The sequence below is a fragment of the Vombatus ursinus genome, unplaced genomic scaffold (genome assembly GCF_900497805.2).
Source record: "Vombatus ursinus unplaced genomic scaffold, bare-nosed wombat genome assembly UNPS02004577.1, whole genome shotgun sequence".
Taxonomy (NCBI): domain Eukaryota; kingdom Metazoa; phylum Chordata; class Mammalia; order Diprotodontia; family Vombatidae; genus Vombatus; species Vombatus ursinus.
In genome coordinates, this window is record NW_020944355.1 from 2,927,235 (window position 1) to 2,949,814 (window position 22,580).

At 36.7% G+C, this 22,580-nt stretch overlaps 1 protein-coding gene across 1 annotated transcript in view; it reads right to left on the reverse strand.

Moving 5' to 3' along the window:
- Positions 1–22,580, reverse strand: part of DIAPH2 (diaphanous related formin 2) — a 770,217-nt gene that overhangs the window by 567,440 nt on the left and 180,197 nt on the right. The window contains exons 13-18 of the mRNA XM_027838327.1: positions 21,849–21,965; positions 20,019–20,137; positions 17,323–17,387; positions 15,243–15,347; positions 10,709–11,023; positions 8,741–8,855 (exon numbers count right to left, since the gene is read on the reverse strand). Coding sequence (XP_027694128.1) covers positions 8,741–8,855; positions 10,709–11,023; positions 15,243–15,347; positions 17,323–17,387; positions 20,019–20,137; positions 21,849–21,965 — 836 coding nt within the window. The remainder of the gene's footprint in view (positions 1–8,740; positions 8,856–10,708; positions 11,024–15,242; positions 15,348–17,322; positions 17,388–20,018; positions 20,138–21,848; positions 21,966–22,580) is intronic.

Consider the following 22,580-nt stretch of genomic DNA (forward strand, 5'->3'; position numbering starts at 1 on the left):
AGAGAGAGAGAGAGAGAGAGAGAGAGAGAGAGAGAGAGAGAGAGAGAGAGAGAGAGAGAGAGGATAGCCTAAGCTTTGGCCTTTTGTGATAGTTAGGAACGAGGGAAATGTGGTATGTCAAAAAATTACAGAGAAATCCAAGTCATGATGATATATACCTCAATAAATAGTTTTAATGTATTGCCAATGTCATTGCAATATTGTAGTAAAATCATTCATTAACAGGAACACAAGAAAGTCTTCCCAAAAAAATCTGTTTGTGGGAGATTGACACACAGAGGAATGGCTAAGCAATTTAAGCAAACTTATTGGCTTAGGACTTTTTAATCATAAAAGGAAAATTTAACTATTTCACTATTTCCACATAGCTTTTTATAAAATAGTTTTTCTCTAAGTATTCAAACCACTACATGAACTATGTTTCTTCATGTACATTTTAAAACTATATAGAATTGTAAACATATTTAAGCTTCCATTCAAAAACAAATCAAATGATATGTCCTTTATGAGCCGCTGGTACCCCATCCTTCTGGTGTATCAGAATATGTGCTCTTGAATCCCCACCTGGGGAAGTATGGCTTCAATTATTAAAATATTCTCATTCATTTATGTTCCCTTCCTTTCATTCCTAGAGAATTCTGATTAGCTTCAGTCCTATTTCACAGATGGATAAACAGAGGCAATGAGAGAGGAGGGGATGAAGTGATATCCCATCAAGGATGACTGCTATCCAATACCCTAGATCTAAGTATTGTTTTTTTAAGGAGATGTCTTTAAGTTCATGACACTGTGGCCTCAACTCCCCACACACATCTAGGGAGAGGGAGAAAGGGAAGGAACCAAGTCTGCAATGTTGGCAGAGACGGTCCATTTGTGGGGTTCCATGTGGGAGGGTGCATAAACAACTGGAATAAAAAACCAAAGATACAATAACAGTTTTTCTAATGAAGATCACATCCATTGTTTACATTTCGTCATTGTGCCCTTTTTCTCTTCAACTTTTTGCAATGAAGCTTCTACCTCCAATGAGCCTGGCAAGCCTTTAAGAGGCATAGAAATAGTAGCTGCCCCTGCTGTTATTTCTGTCATTACTGAAACTGCTCTCCCTAAACTCATTAACGACCTCCTAGATGCAAATCCAATGGTCTTTTTCAGTCATCTTCACTGACCTTGTGTTGACTCTCCCCTTCCTTCCCTCAGTGACCCTGTGGTGTCCTGGTTCTCCTCCTATCTCTGTAGCCATTCATTCACTGTCTCTTTCACGAGCTCTTCCCTCTCTTCACAAATGCTTTCCTTAAGTAGTTTCCAAGGACCGGTCCCAGACATTCTTCTATTATCTCCCCTCTCCTTTCAAGCAATTTCACTAACTCACATCTTCAACGAATACCTCTGTGCAGATGATCGCCAAATCTATACTGTTTGGGGGAGGGGTTGGACTAGATGAGGAAAATGTACTCCTTCATTCAATAAAAATGAATTAACCCCTTTTGGGATTTTCTTGGCAAAGACAGTGGAGTGAGTGGTGTGCCATTTCCTTCTCCAGCTCATTTTACAGATGAGGAAACTCAGGCAAACTGAGTTAAGTGACTTGTCCAGGATCACATAGCTAGTTAAGTGTCTGAGGCTTTATATGAACTCAGATCATCCTGACTCTATGGCCAGTGCTCTGTCCACTGTGCTACCTACCTACGTCCGAATCCACATATCTACAGAACTTATATCCCATTGGCCCATTTAATTCAGTGAGTCCTAAACCAAGGTCATTAGCTTTCCTTCAAACCTATTTTTTTTTTCTATCTTCATTATTTCTTTCTAGGGCAACATCACTGACTCAGTTTAACATGTTGATAACTTTGAGTTTTCCACATATTAATGTGGTCTAACCTTTTCCAGTTTTCCCTCATATTACTTGACTAAAAAAGGTTCACCACTGGTTAAAAAAACAGACTGTTTAAGAAAAGGAAAATCAAGCTGAAGAACATGTAAATTAGGTAAAGTGTCATTCTACTTTTCAAAGGCAAGTAAACATCAAAAACAAGGATCTAACAGCAAGAAAATCATGCCTTTGATACTGCAGACATTCCACCAATATTCTACACCTTATTTGAATTGTCATTACTACAGGTGAGCAAAAATTAAAAAGAACAATGATATCAAAATGACACGAAGCTTGTCAGTTTTACAGATTAAACAATTCCAATTGCAATTCAAAGTTAATAGTTTTGTATTTGCAAAAGAATTTGTCAGGCCAAATTATTGTTATGAAAATGAATACAAAATTTACATTAGAAGGTCTTAGCTGGGAGTCCACTGAGAGATTTCAGAAGGTCAATGAACATGAAGAGGGGAAATTATATCTTTATCATTGTTTTCTTTTGTAATGCTATTTATTTTACATTATGATTTTAAAAACTTAATTCTGAGAAGGGATCTGTGGAACAAAAGGGGTTAAGTGTAACTGCTATCTATTAATAATTGACACAGGTTTCTCTGTTTACTCTAAAGTGCTTGGCAGTAGGGTAATGAAATGAAGATGATCAGTTCTTTCCATTCCTAACATTTAAAAAAATGTGTCAGATTGTTACAAACCTACTCAGGGTAAGGAGACTAAGGGAATGGGGGGAGGTCATGAAAATCTGTTTCTTAGCTCTATACTCCTATCTCATAATAATTTGGGAAAGAAATCCCTGCAAATATGTAACTGACTCATTTGTTATTAGAGGCTTCTGTGAGCTAAAGGCGAGTCAGAACGCCACTAACAACTCCCAGTGAAGGCTGCAAGGCAATGCAGGAATGGCCCAGCCAGAGGTAATGTATCCCCCACCCACAGTGTGGTGTAAACCCAATTCTTCAACTTAGTGGTAGTGGAGCCTAATGGAAAGTGCAGTGGACTTAGAGGCAAGACCCATGGGATCCCAGTACAGGCTTGCCCATTTACAAGCCGTTAGGATAAAACGAAATCACAGAATCATGGAAATAAGAGCTGTAAAAAACTGTAGAGATCAACTCTTTTTCAATAGTCTCATTGTGCAACTGCAGAAATTAAGGGTCAGTAGCTGTAAAAGCAATCTGCAGTTGTGAAGCACTAGACTAGGCCACTTTGACCTAGGCCTTGCCCTCTCCACTCTCCACTCTCCATTGGAATTTTCTGTGTACAAATGGTATTACCACCCCCCAGCTGGATGCCAGCTCTTCCAAATCAGAAACAGCTTCATTTTTCCCTTTCTCTTCACAATCCAACTTCAGCAAGAAGAACTGCACCTGGTGAAGAGAACACGTAAAGGTTCTTTTCAAAGTCTAAGGCCGCTCCATCTGAACCAATTTCTGGTACCCTTCAGATCAAAAAATGTGGCAATTATCTTTTCTGTGCCAAGTGAGATCCATTGGTCTCTATCTGAATGCGAGGGCTAACAGGAAAATTTACTCCTTCTTTCAATAAAAATGGACTAAATACCTACTGTCTATGGAATACTCTGCCAGACACTGGGGGTGGGGGGGAGGTTCCTAGGAGGGGGAAGAGAGATAGTTTAGGGAAGGCATAGGCCCTCCTCTCATGGAGCATAAAGCCCAGTAGGTGGCTGAGAAACAAATAGCAATAATTCTAAATATCACAAGATAACTGAATTATAAAGTTGTATGTATTAAGTAAGGTCCAAGGAGGAAAGGTGTTACGTAGAGGGCGGAAAGTTTCATGGAGGAGGTGGCAGTTAAGGTGGGAGGGCTAGCTGTTAAACCCTGGGGTCATATTTAGAGGCACATGCAAATCTACGTGTAAATAGATGGAAAGAAGTTTGGCAAAGTGATGGCAATAAATGATACCAATTATTTTTATTTATGGAAACTCAAATGACTTTTGTTTTCTTTTGCCCAAATTGACTGAAACTATTGTCTCAAAGCATACAAATTATTTATATGATACAAATGGTGAGCTGATTTCCAGACAGAATCAGTGCATGCTATTCTAATTCTCCACCTGAAATAGCTCCCTAAGCTCTCTCCGTTTGCTCCCCTGTGTATTAAAGCTCACAGCCAAGAAACAGCCGTATCTTGTGTCATTAAGCTAGCACATTATTTGTTGGGACACCAGATCTTCCAGGCCATACTCTCCTTAGAATAATCAGATACATGCTGTTGGCTGCTTAAGGTGACATGGAATTATTTTCAACTCAATCCCAGGAAAAGTCAGTATTATCAAGACAGTTAGAGATGGATTACATCTCACCATTCTTTTGTGACCTTTTATTATTTCACTATGGAACGGATGATGATATGACAACATTTGGTGATCAAGCAAAGTATGCAAACCACCAAGAGAAGGGGCTCACTCTAAAGAAACATTCAGAGGACTTAAAAGGTGATCGCGGGACCCAAGGTTCCAAGCTGGAATGATACATACAGCCCAGAGAAGTGAAGTGACTTGCCCAAGATCACACAGAGGCAGGAAGTGGCCGAGGTGGGATTAAACCTTGCTCAAATGCCAAAGCCAGGGCTCTTCAGAAAAAGTGCTTTAATCTAAATGTTTCAATATATTTCTAGCATAGTTTTAGACTTCTGCAGTAATATTTCAGTTATTACAAAAAGACATTTTTATACATTAGTAATATTTATAATCATCTCAATTTTCTCTTATCACTACTGAAGCTAAATTATATGACTGAAGTCTATTACATTAACCTTTTAGGTTTATTCCCTGTATTTCCTCGAAGTAGTACGAAAATCCAAGAAATTGCTTGCAAGTTTCATATGTACTATCTTTGCTCTTCCCAAGGTCCCTAGAGAACCCTAGAAATTCTAATTAGTATTAGCAGTTATTGCCTACATGTTTTATTATTATTTCAAGTGTAGTTAATATTAACAGTCATTACTCTAATTCTTGTATAATATTGCTATTATCTGTGATTACCAAGGATCTTTGCAAGCAACAATGACCCTATCATCATAGGCCTACTGGTTACTTTCTGCTCCAAGGTCATCAGACTGAATTCTTAATACAAAATGGGAGAACAAAACCAAAAATAACCAAAGTATTCATGCTGAGTATCAAATAGTATTAATAAGGTCTGCTTTGACTATTTGAAGTCCTACATAATTTCTTTTATTAATCGGAAAAAATTTTGAAACATATAATCATGATTAGCCATGATATTATGGCTAATAAGGGAATTCAGAATATTCAATGCAAAACAATTGGATTTTAGGGTTGTGAAGGACCTCAGAGATCAGGTATAGTTACTATAATTAATATTCAATGGCATCTTGCTTTAACCTAATTAATTTTTTATAAAATACTAAATGAAAATAAAAACATCCACGATGCCTAATAAAAGTAATTTAAAAAGAAATGTTGGGGCACAGCACTTTTTTTATAAGCTAAATGTATTACCTATTAAAAAGAAAACGTCAGACATGTCACAATTTATGAGAGCTTCCACAGTTTACCATTTTGAAATGTTCTTTTTAATTTGTAAAACTAAGCCACATTAGTTTTTAAGTTCTTCCTTGAAAGTAGTAGTATCTGTGACTCTACATGACATTCCCACTGGACAAGGCATGCAGGTTTCATTTAATAATTGCAGTAGAACTCAGGTGAAGTCCCAGAGGAAGGAGAAATATCACTGCGGTCCAGCCTCCCCAGGACTGCTAGAATCATGCAAAGAGGTCCCAAAGTAAGAGAAGGTGGCAATGCTGAATAAGAGCCTGTGGCCAGCACAGGCAGGTCAATGAGCAGGCAGTGAGCAGGTGAGGGAAGATGCAGGACCACCGTAACTTATTTGTCTTCCACTGGCCTGAGAGTCATAACACTGAGCTCCAGGTTCCCATGCAGACACTTTCTCCTGCTGGCACCTCAGGCAACTCACTGAACTTACGAATTTCTGATCCTTGTGCTATCGACCTCACAGGACAGATATGAGACCTGTTGCAGCGGAGGTAGAATTTCACCCCATATCTTCTGACTTCAAGTCCAGTAAAGTCTCTGCTTCCCCAACATGGTTCTTATTTTTCCTTATATATTTAAGATAAAATATTTTAGGCTCTCTATAGTAGTGTTCTCAATAACTAGGCAAACTTTCCATAAAATTTTTATTTCATTTTGCAAAAGCCAAAGTAGTGATTGCAAAGGATTCTGAAGTCATCAGGAAACAGGGCCCAGAGAGGCCAAACAAGGGAGAAAACAGATCAGAGATCACATGCAGGATTTGGCCCATTGTTGTCAATTCAGAATACATTATGAGCAAAAATGGACATATTCCAAGTGATAAATGTGAAACTACACTTGTGGGATGGACTTAACTGGAACAATTTTGATGTACTTTTATAAATCTCCCAAAAGATATGCAACCTGAATGTTAAAGATGATATTAAAATTAAAAGAGATCCAAATCATGTACTTTTAACAACTATGGCTAGGATGTGAATTCTTAACCAAATAAAAGATAGAGAGAATCAGAAAAGATAAACTGGGTCATTTTGATTCCATGAAGTTGAAAAGCTTCTGTACAAACAAAATTAATGCAACTAGGATAAGAAAGGGAAGAAGACTACTAGGAAAATAATTTTATCAAATATCACTGCCAAGGTTATAATATCCAAGACAGGCAGACAAATAATAAAATAATAAAAAGTGCCCAACAGAGATGAAATAGCAATTCTCAAAGGAAGATTAGCTATTATTAGCAACCATATGAAAGAATTCTCCAAATCATTAAATATACAAGAAACACAAACCAAAATAATTCAGAGGTTTCACCTCACGCCCAGCAGATTTGCAAAGATAAGGAAAGAGAGGAACAATCAGTTTTTGAGGGCTGTGGAAGGGTGGGCATGCTAATACATTGTTAGTGGAATTGATTTAAAACCGTCTAGAAAGCAATTTGGAATTATGTTTACAAAAATGATTAAAAGTGTCCATACCCTTTGACTGTGAAATCTTACTGGTAGGCATATCCCCAGGAGGTCAATGACAAAAAGAAAGGTCCCATATATACCAAAATACTCAGAGCAGCACTTTTTATAGTAGCAAAAAATACTGGAAACTAAGTAGATTCCATTAATTGGGAAACAGATAAATGAGATGTAGCATATGAATGTGACAGCATATTATTGAACTTTAAAAGCCAATGAGGATGAAGAATATAGAAAACAATCAGAAAATTTATGAGAACTGATGCAAAGTGAAGTAAACAGAAACAAGAAAAGTCTATACAATGACCACAATAACTTAAATAGAAATAACACCAATCAAAGACTGAAATAAAATGCTGTGAATTTACAAAACCCAAAATTGGCTCCAAAAAGAAATGGAAGAAGATACTTCTCCCCTTTCTTTGATAATGTATATAAGACTATCAATGATGTCAGATGTTTCTGGTGTATGGGTTAGTTTGCTCAAGCATTTTTTTCCATGTTTTTTCTCCATTGTTTAAAGGGATGGTCCTTTTAGAGGCAGAGGAGAAAGAATACATTGGGAAATATAGGTGAAAATATATATTAAAAATAAAGAATAAAGGAGTATTTAGAAAAATTAATCTTCAAACATTCATATTCACAGATCCCAGGGCAAGTGTCATATATCTGATGAAATAACTGGAAAAGGTGTTTGCCACTTTAAAGAGTATGGAATAACACAACATGCTGCTTTTTGAGGAGAAACTTGTCTTTGGGGGGAGAAAGCACACTAGAATGGCTTAATTATTTAATTAATGAATTACTTAGCGAGAATGTGACCAAAATGATTTATTGTTAGACTAAAGCAAATTATATGTAAATTACTTTTCCAACTTTAAAATTACATATATCAACTATTATACTATTATTATTATTCCCTTACAAATAGAAAAAAAGTTTCCAATTAAATGATAATCCAACTATGGTGCAGGACAATTAATGATAAGATTAGGTACTTTACACCTATTTTAAGTGATTCAAATTCCACAAATATATGGAAGGCTGAGAAGCTGTTAAACACTCAGCTCCACATATGGAATCTCACAAAATCACAATTCATCAAATACCCAAGTAGGAGTTGAGAACATAAAATCTGCATAAAAAGTATCATAGAGAGATCACAATCACACAAGCCCCCTGTAAAGCAGGCAGCACAAGGGATTATCACACATGATTTACAAATGAGAAAGGTTAAATGAGAGGTCCTGCGTCACATGATCAATAAGTTTCCTAGGCAGGACCTGAAGTCAGGCCCCCTAACTCCAAATCCTGTGCTGTTTCCACCATACCATCAAAGAGATACACAACAGTCCTGAGAATAAAATTTCTGCACAGTCCAAATGTAAGACAAAAGACTTTTGCCTGCTGTCAAAGTTTCTATCAACTTCATTGAAAGCTGCAACACAAAACTGGTATTTTGTTACATTATTTTCCTGTAGATGGTAAAGCAATACCTGGATCTTAGAAGTTTCCATTAAAAAGGAAAATTTTGTTACTACCACTTCAACCACTAAAAATAATAAAGCTCAAATTTTAAGACAAACCAAAAATTAGAGATAGATATCCAAACTTTCCTCCAGAAAAGCACGCCAGGAGCAGCCTCAGTTTATAGCCAAAATATCATGACTCGATATCACTGAAACAGGTTAAACAGTCCACAAGATTTTTTTCCCTAAATGTTTTAGAGGAAACACAACTGAAGATATCCTTGCCACATTCTTAAAATAACCCAGTGAAGAACTGTTACCAGTAGGAAAAGCAAATACTTCTGTTTTGTAAAACCCCCAAAATGTACCTTTCATCTGTGTGGCAAAAGTGAGTGCCAGTTTTGCAAAGAGATCTGGATTTTCAAACTTATTTTCCTTAACTTTTAACCAGAAACAGTTTTCTGATATTTCCTGTGGTTCAATCTGCAACAAAAAACAGCAAGAATAATGTGGTCAATTATTACACATTTAGTTTAAAAAAAAATTAAGTGGACCTACATTTAAGCAAGATTGATGACCAGTTCATCGTTTCTGTCTGCTGTTCATTGCTCCATTTTAGTCTCTATCCAAGTAGTTTTCTGTCCCTTATTAATTAAGGAGAGACAGTATGGTGTAGTTGACAGAGAACTGGCCTTGCAGTCAGGAAAACCTCGATTCCAGTTTTGCCTCTGACCCATACTACCTCTGTGACCTTAGGATAGACACTGCATCTCAGCGCTCCAGGCAGTTCAGAGGCTATGAGCTGCAGAGAAGATCCCAACCTTCCTGGGCAAAGGAAGTTCCCTCATTTGGAGTTCTAAATATACCAGTGAAGTCGCAGTTCTAGCCCCTAGCCACTATCCATTTATACAGAAAATTTCAATTTTTGACAGTTCATAAAGGAAAAGTTGCACAGCAGAAATATTCCACTTATTATGCTGACACAAAAGTGAGGGTTTTCTATAACAGCCATCACACTTTTAATGAGCTTCGGAATTAGTATCTCTCTTCACTCATCAAAGATTCAACTGTCACTAAAAGCACTTGGCCGTGGTGGGGTACCTGCAGCCTTGAGGCCACACGTGGCCCTCTAGGTGCTCAAGTGCAGCCCTTTGACTGAGTCCAAACTCCACAGAACAAATCTGGTTTGATTTGAGGCCACAAGCTCCCCACCCCTGGTCTACGCCAATTCAAACGGCTGCTGCTCACTGATTCATTTAACAAGCAACTCAATGCTTAGTAATGTCAGGGCTCTGACGCTATCAAAAACCCTGATCTGGTTACTGTATGGTTTAATCCAATTCACTGTAGAGGTGTTAATTAATAACATCAATAGATATGGACTTCATTTCTATTTAATGGGACAACTCTAAAAATCTGATGTTAGGAATAAATTCCATTCTATGTAAAAACTTACATGTACCTATCCCCATCTTTCAAATTTCTTCAGAGATGAAGTAAGACTTACATATTATCCAAGAAAAGTTCATCAACCCTAATATCCCACTTCCCTTCTACTTTTTTCCTTGGTCTTCCCATTTTCTCTCCTCCTCCCTCCAATTTGTCGTCTTCTCTCTTTTTACCCTTTCGTAAGTATTCAATATAGAAGATGTCTTCATGTGGGTAGTATTACTTTATAATAATTAAATATACTGAAAACAGCATGCATATATTCTATCATCACTAGTTTAAGCAGTCTCTCTAGCCAAAAAGGCAATCCTGAAGATTGACTGAAAGCTACAACTCAATAAAAAGACCTTGTTTCTTTGGAACAAAACTAACTGTGGGTTATTAAACATTCAGTAAGTAAAAGAAATGGAAAAAATATGATTTCACTCCTTATTCCTGTTAAAAGTATGATCCAATACTTATAATAAGTACAGCAATGGTAAAATAAACTAAGGTACTCTTCAATGCTTCTTTCTATCTGGATTATCTATATTCATTCCTTATCCTGCCTCACTAATTTCTTTTACTGTTGGCATCAACTTTCAATTCATTTTCACTTCTTCCAATGACTCAGATGGATCCTACCTACATCACTTTAGGAATTGTGAAAATCTTAAATAGTTAACAATTAGGAAGAAATATTTAATTTAGTAGTTATCAAACAATAAAGATCCCAAATGAAAAAAAATTATCACCATAAGCTGAAGATGTTATAAAACAGTTCTAGTCTTTGCTACTGAGTTTCTGCCCCCATTTCAGTCATAGTTCAGTTATTCTGACACTAATAACCCTGTGTAGCATCCATAACCTTAGCCCCCCCTCACCCCGCCCCCAGTAAAAGCCATTACCTTGGACCAATTGATTCTTTTCATGGTCACTTCTGGTTTGTATAATTTTTTTTCCTTCATTCCAAAAGGTAGGGAAGGAGGTGCTCCAGGAGGAGGAGGAATACCACCCAGAGGTGGTGGAGGAGGCGATCCCCCAAATAAAGGAGGTGCTGGTGGTACAGCTCCTCCAAGCAAAGGAGGAGGAGGAGGAGAAGGAATTCTACCGGGCAGCGGTGGTGGAGGAGGAGGAGGCGGAGGAGGAGGAACAACACCACCTGGTACTGGGAGCGGCGATGGAGGTAGTAGACCTCCTGATGACCCGGAAAGTCCATGTCCCTGGAATATACATTTGAAATAACAAACATCACACCTCTGTAATGGTTTCTATACTTACTAAATTAAATATTATATTTTCTCTCTAGGATATTAATAATTCAATTCAAGTAATGCTAATTTGTGGGGGGTAATGTTTCCAAAGTTCATGCATGTTAATATGATCCCTATGTTTTCTTATTAGCATTACAGACCACATTTAAAAACTATTACTTTCACTGTATTTGCAAAATGACATTCAGTTTATTTTTTTATTAAATAACCCTTCAAAATAATAAAAAGTAAGTTTCATATTATGTAATATATATATATACTAAGAATTAAGTATTTTGTAAAATGGTTTGGACTTGTTCAAGCAATTGGATAGAATACAGTACTAATTAGGACAAGGTCATGAATGCAACCCCCAAATGGGCCAATTAACTTTGCACAAATAGAATCTGTTTCATAGCCCCGGTAACCCACTTGTCTAATAATTACTGTAATAATACTAATGAATGTTTTAAATTTACATAATGATCTATATTTATCAAAGGGTTTCCACCTTCATTATCTAATTTGATCCTCACAGGCTTATAAGGCAGGCTGAGCAGATAATATTATGCCCATTTTTACAAATGAGAAAACTGAGGCTAAGAGAGTGGAAGTGACTTGTTCCTGCTCATATGGCTAGTTAAATGCAGAGCCCAGAAAACAGTCACAATCTCTAGGCTCACAATCCAGTACACCTTGCACTATGACGTGCTACCTCCCTACAAATGCATGTTATCAGTGAAAAGAGGAACAGGAATGAGAGTAGCAATGAAAAACCAACCCAAAGAGAGTACATTGTCTACAAGTGGGTGTCAACATCCTCAACAATGAGCTGTACATGTGGAGGGCCTATTTTGCACCATCCTATCTTCTTTCTGATGACTAATCAATCAATGCTCATTTATGTGAAACACCAGTGATCTGAAAATCACTCACTTCCCCAAATAATGCATAATCATTCATTTTCCAAAAGCTCACATTCAAAATAATTCTAAGACTCCCCACTCCAACCCCACCACCACCACCACCACGCACATAAAGCTGCAAGTATTATTCTGATACAACCAGTTTAAAGTGTGAGCCTGTTTACAAATCAACTTTAAAATGATGTTTGAAGAATGCCAAGTAGGGCAGTCTGGCTGATTATATGATTCATGAAAGGGAGCAAGGTGTAAAGAGAGAGGAAAAGTAGGAAAGTGTCAAGTTGAGAAGAAATTTAAATGCCAAACAGAGGATGGCATATTTCACATTAGAAGCACTAGGTATCCAACTGAGTCCGCTGAGTAGCAGGATGATGGGTTGAGAAGTGTACTTTCAAAAAATCATTTTGGCAGTTGTGTGGAGGAGGATTTGCAGTGAAGAAAGACTTAAGACAGAGAGGTCAATCAAAAGGTTATTACGATAGTCCAAGTGGGAGATGATGGGAGTCCAAACTATGGGAAGGAACTGAGTAGAAAGAAGAGAACTTGACATTATGGTAGTAGGGAATAAAATAAGTTCCCGTCAAGCAACTGGATAGATAAAGCATTTATGAGGTCCTTATTATGTGCCAGGTACTGGGGATAAAAAAAAAAATACAATCAATATAGTCCTTGCCCTCAGGGAGTTTACATTCTACTGGGTGAAAACAATGCAGAAAGGGGCATGGCATGGAAGAGTGGGAAGTGAGAAGGAGGCTTGGCTGTAGACAGGACAAGGCAAAACCTAAAACACCCAAGACTGCAGTTCTGATTATTGGGAGGAGGGGATGCAAACTTTTTCAATGCAAGGAATATCTATCCACAAAGGAAAATCAGAGATTATTCAAGTATTACGCTAATTAATTTCTTTACAACACCAACACCAAAAATGCACATGAAGTTCATGAAAATCATTCAAATTTTCACCACTTATTTCATAAAGTAAAGTTTCAGGGATTAACAAAAGGCATTGTAGAGAACACAAGTAGGGATAAAATTCAGTCTCTACCCTTAAGTTCATAAGTAAATCTCCAGGGTAGAATGTGATCCATGTCATAAGTATTATCAAGTGCTACAGAAATCCTGACGAGGGAGAGATGACTTTGGCTGCTATGCAACTAGCTATTGTGGACATGAGCTGGACTTTGAAGATGAGAAGGCAAAGAAGAAGGAATGAATCAGAGGACATTGCAGATGAAAGAAATAGCACAGGAAAATTACAAATGCAAAAAATCAGAGGAGTGGTCAGTTTTAGTTTAGCTAAATAGAAGGGAAATATTATGAGATAAACACAGAAGCAGTGGATGAGGACAGAACATGGAGAGCCTCGGATGCTGGTTAAGGAAGCTGTACTTAATTTAGTGGGGCAATAGGGAGCCAATGAGGCCACATGAGCAAAGTAAGTAGATGACAAAAGCTAAATATTAAGGAGATTATTCGAAACAGCGGAAAGGATGGATGGAAAGGGTGAGGGATAATAGAAAGAAAAGTTGCAAGGGTACTGTGAAAGAGTAAGGGAACAGATAACTGGAGCTTGGTAGTGAGAGCACAAAAGATGGAAAAGTTACAAAGAACATTCTAGAAGTAGCATAAAAAAGGGTTTGGCAAATGATGAGGGTAAGCAATAGAGGGAAGTCCAAGATAATGATGAGGCCTGGAATCCAAATAAGTAGGATGCCAGGGGAAACCTTAGCCAAAATAATAAAGGCAAGATGAACAAACAGTTAGTTTGGAGGAAGATGAAACTGAGGTTCAGCTGTGAGCAAGCTTAGCCTGGGGTAATGCAGCTTTATATAGTAACACCTCCAAAGGCAGTTAGAAGTGAGAGACTGGGGCTTAGAGAGAGATTAGGAGTAAACACATAGATTTGGAAATCGACATAAAGGTGACAGGGAAAGCAATCACTGAAATAAAGAGGGAAGAGAATCACATATGCAAACTTGAGGCATGTCCACATTTCAAAGATGAAGATGAATGAGTGAAAGAGACTGAAAAAGGCGTATTCTAAGAAGAAGAACCAGAAGAGTGGAGCAAAGGAAAAGAAATTCAAGAAAGGGGCAGTCACTGGTGTCAAATGAAAGAGAGGTCTATGAACATGGACGTGGGGATGTGGTGATTAGGAGGTCTCTGGTTGACTTTGAAGAGGAGTTTAAATACAGGGAAGAGGACCAGAAGTTAAACTGTATAAGGCTCGAGGGTGACTGGTTAGTAATGAAATGAGAGCAGCCAGTGTATATTTGCTTAGACTGTAATAAGTGCCCGGGGGAACACGTCTTCATTGATCAAAGCTCCAGAGTGTTTTATTACTGTGAAATATTTTACATACAAGGCCTCATTTGGCCCTCACAAGAAACCTGTGACATGCGCAAGGCAGAAATCACTATGCTCTCTTACAGAGAAGTTAAATAATTTGTCCAAGGTCACATATCTCGTAAGTCTCGTGATAGTAGCCTTGTCATCTGAATTTAAACGCAGGGCATTTTTCCACAGAGCCATGAATTCAAACACTTTCAGATTTGGGGAACATGCAAAATTCTTTCCATTATAGACATCATAAATGAGTATGTAAGTTGTAGGGTTTTAAAATGAGGTAGTCAAATATGAAAAAGAATTGTGCATCAGAAAAAAAACAATTATGGGGATAATTAAAATTAATGAGAATTGTTATATTCTTTTACAAAAGAAATATGGATTCAGTATTTCAAATTTTACATAAAATAATTTTTATTTTAAATGATAAATTTTTATATAAATCATGTTCAGAAATATACTAATAAATTATTTTAAAAGAAACAACTCTATTAACCTTTTAAAAATGTAATTATAAATTTATTTTATGAATTTACAAATAATGTGGATTTATAATATATACATATAAATTTAAATGTAGACATTTAAATGTATGTAGACATTTAAATGAATGTATACATACATTTAAATGTCTACATATAAATAAATAAAAATTTACAGCTTATAAGATATATTTTATATAAAAATGTTTCAGAAATATCTATTAAACTAGATGTATTTAACTACTCCGTTCACTTTTTTTTTTTGGACATTTGAATGATACAGTGTTTCCAATAATAAAAATCTGTGGAATCATTAAATGAAATGGTAAACTGCCACAAACTTTTCCCCTGGCCATGCTGTCTCTTCCCAGCCATCCAGTGTGGCCTGCCATCTTCCTCCCAGTGCCAGAGCCTCCGGTGTTGTTCTTGTTTCATTACCTGAGTTCGGAGCTGCTGAAGTTCCGTCTCGAGTTCTTGTATTTTCTCCTCTCGTCGTTGAAGTTCAGCCTGGGCCTCCTGTCGTGCTGTGAATTCCTCATCAAACTGCAATAATCACTTAGATCAGTGTACTCATCCACCTATGAGAAACCTAATTCTAAGCTTTGAAGAAAAGGTTCAGCAATGGCACATAGGAAATAATGAGGGATTGGGGGTGGAGGGGAGAAAGTTATTTTAAACAAGTCTACATAGAAAATAAAATCACTCAGGATTGTTTAGTTCCCTCAAAACATTACATCCTCAAAAACGTCTGATACCTCTGAAAAAATGTGAATTGCAAATAGGAAGATAACCGATGTGGTCCGCCTCGACAAAGGACAAGCTGTGCTCTGTTCAGATCTCAGATAACACCAAGCACAAATATTCTGCTCAATTTGGAAATGAAATTGAAAAACATGACATCATGAAGAGACTTCTTCTCCAACAGAAGTCATATTCTGGGAATGGCCACATGAAGGAACTTTAAGAAAAACTAGAATATTCCACAACCATCTTTGGCTGGCAAGCATTCAAAGAAGAGTGTTCAAAAAGCTGATATTGGAGTAGTCTACTACAGCAAAGGAATTCACCACATTAATGATGCTCATTCTACACAATGAGTAAGAGAAGTACTTCTGTAAAAATCTTTCCAGAAGTCACACAAATGGATAACATAGAGGGATATCAGGAATAGAAACACACATGCAGAATCTGATTCATAGAATTTTGAAGCCTAAAAGTATTTTAGAGAAAATCTAGTCCAGCACCCTCATTGGAAAGATTAGCAAAGTGAGGCTCGGAGAGTTCACTGACTGGTTCCTAGGAGATCCTCCTTTAGTTCTTTTTCATTCTAGCACACCACTATCTCAAGTGAGTCTTTCAAGAGGAAAAGTTCCAGAGGTCACACAGCACCAAACAATGTTCATGAGAACAGTTTACTAACCAATGAGATCTCTTTATAATCACTTCTAGAAGACTTGCCTGGAGAAAACGGAGACAAGTAACATTTACCCCAGTCAAATAGTGTCACTGTACAACATTCACTAAAAATGAAGCAAAGGGCTTCAAAAAAACCATATTGGATATTAGAAAGAGAAAGTCTTCTCCATTAATCAAAAGGTGTGCACTAGAAACACTTGTTGCTCAAGTACCCCTAGTGAGTCAGTGAGTGAAGGCCTGTCTCCAAATACCCTAAAGTACTGACATTCTATAATTTCTAGACCAAAATAGATATTAGATAAATTAGATACCAAAACAGGTATCTAATCTTTGGGCAAGTCATACTGTTCAATGGATGATATTGGACAAGCATTTCATCTCACTAGTAGAAGACTACTGGCCTCCTGCATGTTTTTCTCCTTTGCTCTGGAACCAAAAGATGAAGAGGGAAAATACACAGGTTCAAGAACCAGAGAAGGGTGCCCTTAGGAAAATATCAACCACAATTATGGGCTTCTGACTTTCTCTAATAAAAGCCTAAATCCAATCCCAACAAAGACCATGGCCACGGGGGCTTAAGAATAGGGTTTGCTTAAGAGCCTTTCCTACAACAAACATATGCTACACACAAATTTGAAGTTTGTGAAGCAGAAAATTCAAAAACTAATAGAAGTGCTTAACTTTGTTTCCACAAAGAGAACTGAAGTTCTCTCCTTGGTAGGACTAGGCAAACATCTCCCAGCTCTCTAAAGAGCTCTTTACCATGAGGAAGAGAGTTATAGGAAACACATGAAAATCTATTTTTCATAACCACTATCATTCATATCATCTTAGCAACTTATTTATTGTCATTTTAGTAGCTAATACGGCTTTTTTTTTTCATAGTGTATTAAGACTGATGCCAAGGGAATAGTGTGAAATGGTGATCTTACTTTATCAGTAGAAAATGTCAACATTCGATGGTTATTAAATTGGCCAAAACATATAATATAATAGAGCATATGCTTAAAATAAATTTTTCCTGACATCCTGATTCCTACATAATAGTGAAAAATTCTACTAAAGTATAAAATAATGTCATTCCAGCATTGCATAATCTTACCTTTTTGGAAAATTCCGCTGCCTTTTGTTCACTTTCTTCTACTTTAGCTTTGTCTACACATGCATCTATTAAGATTGACCAAAAGCAATTAGAAACGATTACATCATATACTTACAAGGAAAAGGCTGTAGTGCTTTCAGATTATCTTCAGCTAATTCGAGGAAGAATCATTTTCTGTCTCTCAAGAATGTAACTTCAATTTTTATATGGCAGGAAAAAAGGGGGAAAAATCTCACCATGTCATATGTGGAACATAAACAAGTCTGGTTTTTTTTTTTTCTAGTGCAAGATACTATTCTTCAAGACAGACTTACTGGGGCATGGATATGCATATATGAAATTCTTCCAGGATGAAGGGCAGCTATGGAGAATGCAGGACCCAAAGACAAGAAGGTCTGGGTTTCAGCCCTATCTCTAACACATCTGGCTGTGTGACTACAGAAGTCACAGCTTTTCAGTGCTCTAGGAAACTCCCTAAGATTATAATGTGCAGGGAAGGTCTCTACCTGCACTGGGAGAGGGAGTTTCATGACCTGAATGTTCCCCATATAAAGGAAATCACATGTCCTGTCCCTATCCCTTTCTCCAAGATTAACATAAATTACCCAGGTCAGTAGGTTTTGTGTTTCCTCAGATCACAGAGTCCTTCTGACCTGTTTTTCAGGACTTGGTATTAGAGTAGGGGCTGTGACAAAATGAAAACACCGTTTATGCCCCACCTCGGTGCCACAGGGGAAAAAAATGAATCCATTCTAAAGTGGGGCTAATAAGCTGAAGAAGGGAATAGATAGACAGCGGAAGCAAATAAGTTCGGGGTGCAATGGGTAGACATGAAGTTTATCTCACAAGATCTCTATAGACAAGATTTGTAAGTTATAAGTTTAAATCAAAGGAAGGAAATATATGACATCTGTTTTCGAGACTAAGTTTTCCAATGACCTAACCCAACTGATAGAAATACTGGTTGCCATATGACCAATATGCTATTAATAAGTCATTCTTATTTATTCATTAAACACATTACCTAAGGGCATGAAGTATTCAAAGCAATATTGGTCACTACCATACGGAGCAGAAAGAACAGAATCATATTATCTTAAAAGCTAGAATGCCTTGTACCAAATGTAGAAATTTCTTCTTTAATATCCCTGCCAGCTGGTCATTAAAGCTCTGCTTAAATACTTCCAGTGGGGTGAAGCTTATCATTTTGCTAAGCAAAACATTTCATTCTTTGATACTTTACACTAATTAAAAGTATTTTCCTTATGTAGAAGAGATGATCACCTCCCTACAGCTTCTACCCAGTAATTTATACTGTGCCTTTCACTGAATGATCACATTTCATCTCTTCAAAAATATTCAATATTTATATTTTTCAATAACTCAGACAGAAATACTCCCACTTTGGCTCAAGTTGTGAGAATTTACTTTACTTTTTTAAACAAGGATCATACATGCAATGGTAATGAATTTCTTCTCACAGAAGCAAATCATTCCATAAAACCAAGGAGAGATTTGTAAATAGCAAAAAAAGGATCTGTTATGTTAGAACAGAAGCTAAGGATAACCCAGCTAAGTCATATTATCATCATAAAAGTAAGCTTGACCCTTCAAACAGACAAATATGCCTGCAGCACATGGCAAGTACTAAACCAGTTTCTATACTGTATGCTCTTCCTTATGTTTATTCAGGGCATCTCATAACTAAAGTGTGTTAACTTGAGCATGATAAGAAAAATAAGGCTTAGAGTAATAATGCACTACCCTTGGCAGGCAAAGTTAGATTACTGAATCACCATCACTAGGAATTGTGCTTTAAGCAGCTCTTACACTAGTAGTCATCAAATCATAGAACTTGAAAGCTGCCAGAGTTGACATTAGAGAGCCTAAACCCAACGACTTATGCATAAGGCAAGCAAGATCCAGAGTTTAAATGCCTTTCCAACGTCCCACGGGTAGCTCATGCGATGGTGGTGAAGGAGGACTGTTTGTGCTGGGCTTGCTACTATCACTCATCTGGTCCTCCTGGAAGCAACTGCCAAGATTTCAAAGACATCACAGGGCATAAAAGACAAGAGAAAGGCCAACATCCTTTGCACATGTAAGGCAGAAATAAAAGTGTTTGAACAGAATGCTCATAGAAGAACAAACTGGGGATCTCACTTTGAGCTATTTTGAAAAGGTAAACATATCATTTGTAGTCAATCCGTGGTGAGGGGAATGGTGGCTCTCTCTGTCCTAAAGGTATGTGAAAGGACAAATTAATTGATTTCTCAAGGTATAGAAGGACAAAACAAGTTTGTATTTCATTTTTCAAAATTGTACTCTAGGAACCCAACTTTGATGTTAATTACAGTTAAGTTCTTATGGAGTTGTATGCATGTATGTAATGCCTCAATGGAACCAGCAGAATCTAAATGAATGCTTTGATGATAATAAAGCATCCACAGAAACACCTAACAGCCTTTGGGACTGAAAATAAGTCTGAGGGTGCCATAAGGATCAAACAGGAAAGTATTTCCAATTTTCTACATGTAAGTTTCTCATAATAATCACATTTAACAACCATATTCATAGAAAAACCTTGGGCACAGAACCTTAGGACTCAGATGATTTTATAGGAGAGGCAAAATTGGAAAAATATTTCTTTTCTTGAAAGGAAAGACAATAAGGGGAGGTATTGATAAATTACATACCTATTAGGTGAGTAAAGTCAACATCTAATCTCTGTCGATATTTGAAGTCTGGGTCCATGCCACTGCCATGGAGCACTATCTGTGAAACACACTCTTCAATGATCTTATAATACTGAGGCCTAGTGAGAAACAAAAACAAAGCAATATATGTCCAGCTCTCAGAAAAAAAAAAAAGTTTCCTCGAGAAGTCAGATGGAAGGAAGATGAAAGACTAAAATTACCTTTTTTTCTTTAACAGTCAAATTGTGAAACTCTCAAGAAACAAAAAGAAGAAATTAATGTCTACTTTTGAATATATCAACCTTATTTTCTAACGTACAGTGAGAGAATCTGATAAGGCTACTTAAGAGGTTAATACTGTCGTCTATTTGGCTTCAACCTTGGATTCTCATCCAGGTAAGCAACTCTTATAGCGATGGAAATTGGCCAATTCATGTATAGGGGCTGCAGTTACAAGAAAAGAAAGTCCTCAAAGTCCTTGGCACTGTCAAATAGTCTGACATCTCAAAGAGATTTCATTTTATTCATGGAAATGACATTAAAGAAGATATGTTACCATGTGCTTTGCCACTCCACCCTATGAACCATGACAGCTTTCCATTGAACTGGCAGTTGAAACCTCCTCTATTAGACTAAGAACTCCCTGAGAGCAAGGATTGGAACTCTAGCACTCAGCTAATTTAGTGCTTAATAAGTGCTTTGCATACTTGCACTCATTCATTGAATCATAAAATATGGGAATGGAAAGGGCCTCAGTGATCATTTTATTCAATTTCTGAATTTTACAGATGGGGAAATTCAGACTGAAAGAGGTTAGGTCCTTTCAAAAAGATCATACAGATGAGTCAGGATAAGACTTAGTTCTTCTGACACCTAAGGCAGTGTTTTTTCCACTACATCAGTGAGCAATAAATTAAAATGCTCTGAGTTTGAATCTCTACATTTGTAAATGGGAATAACAGACTCTGGACAAAAATATTCTCATTTACCTGGCATTCTTAGGAGTGCAAAGGCAACATAACTAAGTTTTAAAAATAAATAAGACAACCTCTCAGGGCACCTTTTTAAAAAGACTTCAATCATCTGAGATAGAAACTTGTCAAATGCAGGTTAACATACTCACTTGCCTACTTGGAAAGAAAAAAAAACTAAAATTAATCCTCTTTTCTTAATGATTTACCATCATCACAACCTTCCACTACTATCCTAGGCATTAACACAGTAACTCGGCTTCCTAAATTGCTATTAGGCATCATTTCTGTGATCAGTCTGCTTGCTTCTAATTTGTTTTTAATCTGCTGAAATCTGAGAGTCAGAAAATCAAAGTAGTATTTTTATTTAATTCAAAGTGCAACTCTGCTGTGGAGGCTGGAGAAGACAGGAAAATAGCTGAGCACCTGAGCTTTGGGATCCTCATTTCACCCACCTCTCAGATGATGCTAAATGATGAACTATTTTTAATAGCTCATAGACCCAAATGCCTCCATATCTGAAATATTTGCATTTGCAGAGGTTAAAATGGTAATTATTACATAAATAAGAGTGAAACAGGAACAATAAAATAACTTAACAAAAATACAACACATAAGTACTTTTGAAAAAAAAAGTATGACTGCATACTATTCAGAACTTCTTATTTCCCACAAAAATTAATAAATTAGCAGAATTTACCAAATAAACCTTATTATCTTTCATTCTGTCTGTGGGTGGGTGCTCTCTTTGTTTCTTGCCTGGTGCTTATATCCTAGTTGGGCATATGACCTCATCCCTTCTAATACCTTTACACGCGAATGCAAATTAAGAAAAAAAATTGCCAAAGTTTACTCTTACCTGACATAATAATCATTTCTGATGAGCAAGAAATGTTGTAGAATGGAGAGCAAGTAATTTTCAGAAGAAGTGTCCTTTAGCATGTTATACAGAAGATGATAAACTTCATTCATATCAGTAAAAGGTCAGTTAAGAAAAAAAAATCAGTTTCGTTTGTCATACAGCAAGATGTTTTTTTACCCCACCACCTCCAAAAAACAATAAAACCAGCTTTACCATTTTACTTTGGTATATGTTTCTCTTCAACTTAAATTCAACGAACGAGTTTTGTAACATTTCCATAAGTAGATTATGTTTTCTGAACTGACAAGATCAAAAACACAAGAGAAAAGACTTAAGGAAGTGATCTTTTTACAGTAGTTCTTAAAATGAATATGTGTTGGCTCATCATTATTTTTATAAACGTAAAGGTGGCCGTTGCTACACCATCATTAGCAGTATGCATCCAAATGATTTACTCTGAGAATATGCAGGACATTCATGTTTATTGGTTCTACCCTCGTAAGTCTGAGAGTTGCCAGAATTGTATTTATATGAAGCCTCAATTTCCATTGCCATATTTCATGCTAGAGATAGTCAACATAAAATAACAGAAGTAACCTTATTTTATCTAATGACATAATAGGTCAATGTAAAATTAGTAATTTTTTTTATTATTTCAATACTTTTAGATGTAAAAAAGACAACTGAAGACTGAAACATATTTAATCAGTGATACAGAGACACTGTTAG